General features: G+C 32.7%; 1 protein-coding gene across 1 annotated transcript in view; it reads left to right on the top strand.

The window, feature by feature from the left end:
• The first annotated feature begins 119 nt into the window (after nucleotides 1-119).
• LOC119586590 (tRNA-dihydrouridine(20a/20b) synthase [NAD(P)+]-like) overlaps nucleotides 120-1,489 on the top strand; it is a 7,955-nt gene continuing 6,585 nt past the window's right edge. The window contains exons 1-3 of the mRNA XM_037935341.1: nucleotides 120-272; nucleotides 692-810; nucleotides 1,242-1,323. Coding sequence (XP_037791269.1) covers nucleotides 148-272; nucleotides 692-810; nucleotides 1,242-1,323 — 326 coding nt within the window. The 5' untranslated portion in view covers nucleotides 120-147. The remainder of the gene's footprint in view (nucleotides 273-691; nucleotides 811-1,241; nucleotides 1,324-1,489) is intronic.

Below are 1,489 nucleotides of genomic sequence, written 5' to 3'. Positions count from 1 at the left end.
AGAAGTTTATTTTTGAATCATAAAAAATCGTTTTATATATCCAAAATATGTAAATCGTGTCTGTTGATCTAGATGCGAAAAGGTTGATAAATATTCTTAGGGTCGTGCTGCGTGTTTCGGAAAGCGCTACTTGCTTACCACACAAACATGGAAACGGAGACGAAAAATAGTATAGAGAAGAACAAGGGAATTGTTCCCTTTTTAAAACCTCTGGATCTCTTCAGAAATAAGCAATTGGTCACAGTTTGTGCACCAATGGTTAGATATTCGAAGTAGGTGGTTATTACCTGTAAATATAAATATTAAAGACTTGTTTACGCGACCGGCTGCCGGTCAAGTTCAACTACATAAATATATAAAGAGCCATATTTTCTGTCATATTTCATTTACGTCAGGTATAACCTGCATGTGGTAGAAATATAATTTTTTTCTTCAGAAAACTATTTTGTTATAGTGGTTTTGGAACTGTAAGCAAAAATTAGTTATATCCACTGGATTTTTTTTCTGAAATTAGATAACTTTTCAGAAAAAAATACAGAATTCATCTATTCTTTACAGAGACATAATTGCACAAAATTATAATTGAGAAAAAAAATCTGAAATTGTACTTGATTCATGATTAGAAATATTCATGTCAAATGTTCTGTACTGAAAGCTTTAGGTAAGCCTCTAATAATCCCTCATTTTTCAGGCTGGCATTTCGTTCCCTCGTGAGGAAGTACGGATGTGACCTCTGTTTCACACCTATGATCATTACTGACAGCTTCTTACAGTCAGTTCGGGCAAGACATAGTGACTTCACCACATCGAAGATGTAAGGAATAAGTTGAATCTGTAAAATATGTTTACATTATTATTTATGGAGTAGGATTAGGGATGATAATATAATTAATAGGTCTGTCTTGAGTGATACGCCTGCTCTGGCATAGAATTTGTCACATTTCATCTTGTCTGCAACTTTGATTGCAAACAATTATAGGTATCAGGCTGCATTCCCCCCATATATAGGCATAGGCTATCTATCACTTTTAAATGCATTTAACAATTTTTTTTTCATCTATATGCATTTTATACATGTTTTATTCATGTCTTGTGGTAATGCATTAATTTCATATTGATTAGTCAGTTAAACCTAATAAAATATGGTTTGCATTTTCTGTTATTGTTGTAGGTGAGTACATTAGAATGTATTTCTGGGTTTTAATTTGTAAACAAAAGGTCTTAAGTCATTTATGATTTTTCAGATGATCGTCCCCTTATTGTCCAGTTTGCTGCCAGGAGTGGTGAAGACTGGGCTAAGGCTTCAAGTATGATTTCACCGTAAGTAGAATAGTATGTTCACATCAGATCAAATGCATTTGAAAAAGGTACATGGACTTTGATTTGAAATCTTAAATAAAAAGCCAGGTTTTATTGTTAATACTAATACTTTCCAAATAACTCTTAATACAGTCTACACACATATTTTGCAGGTATTTTTGATATTGCC

The sequence above is a fragment of the Penaeus monodon genome, chromosome 21 (assembly GCF_015228065.2).
Source record: "Penaeus monodon isolate SGIC_2016 chromosome 21, NSTDA_Pmon_1, whole genome shotgun sequence".
NCBI lineage: Eukaryota > Metazoa > Arthropoda > Malacostraca > Decapoda > Penaeidae > Penaeus > Penaeus monodon.
The sequence above is the reverse complement of the archived record's forward strand: the minus strand, read 5'-3'. Positions and strand labels throughout refer to the sequence as shown.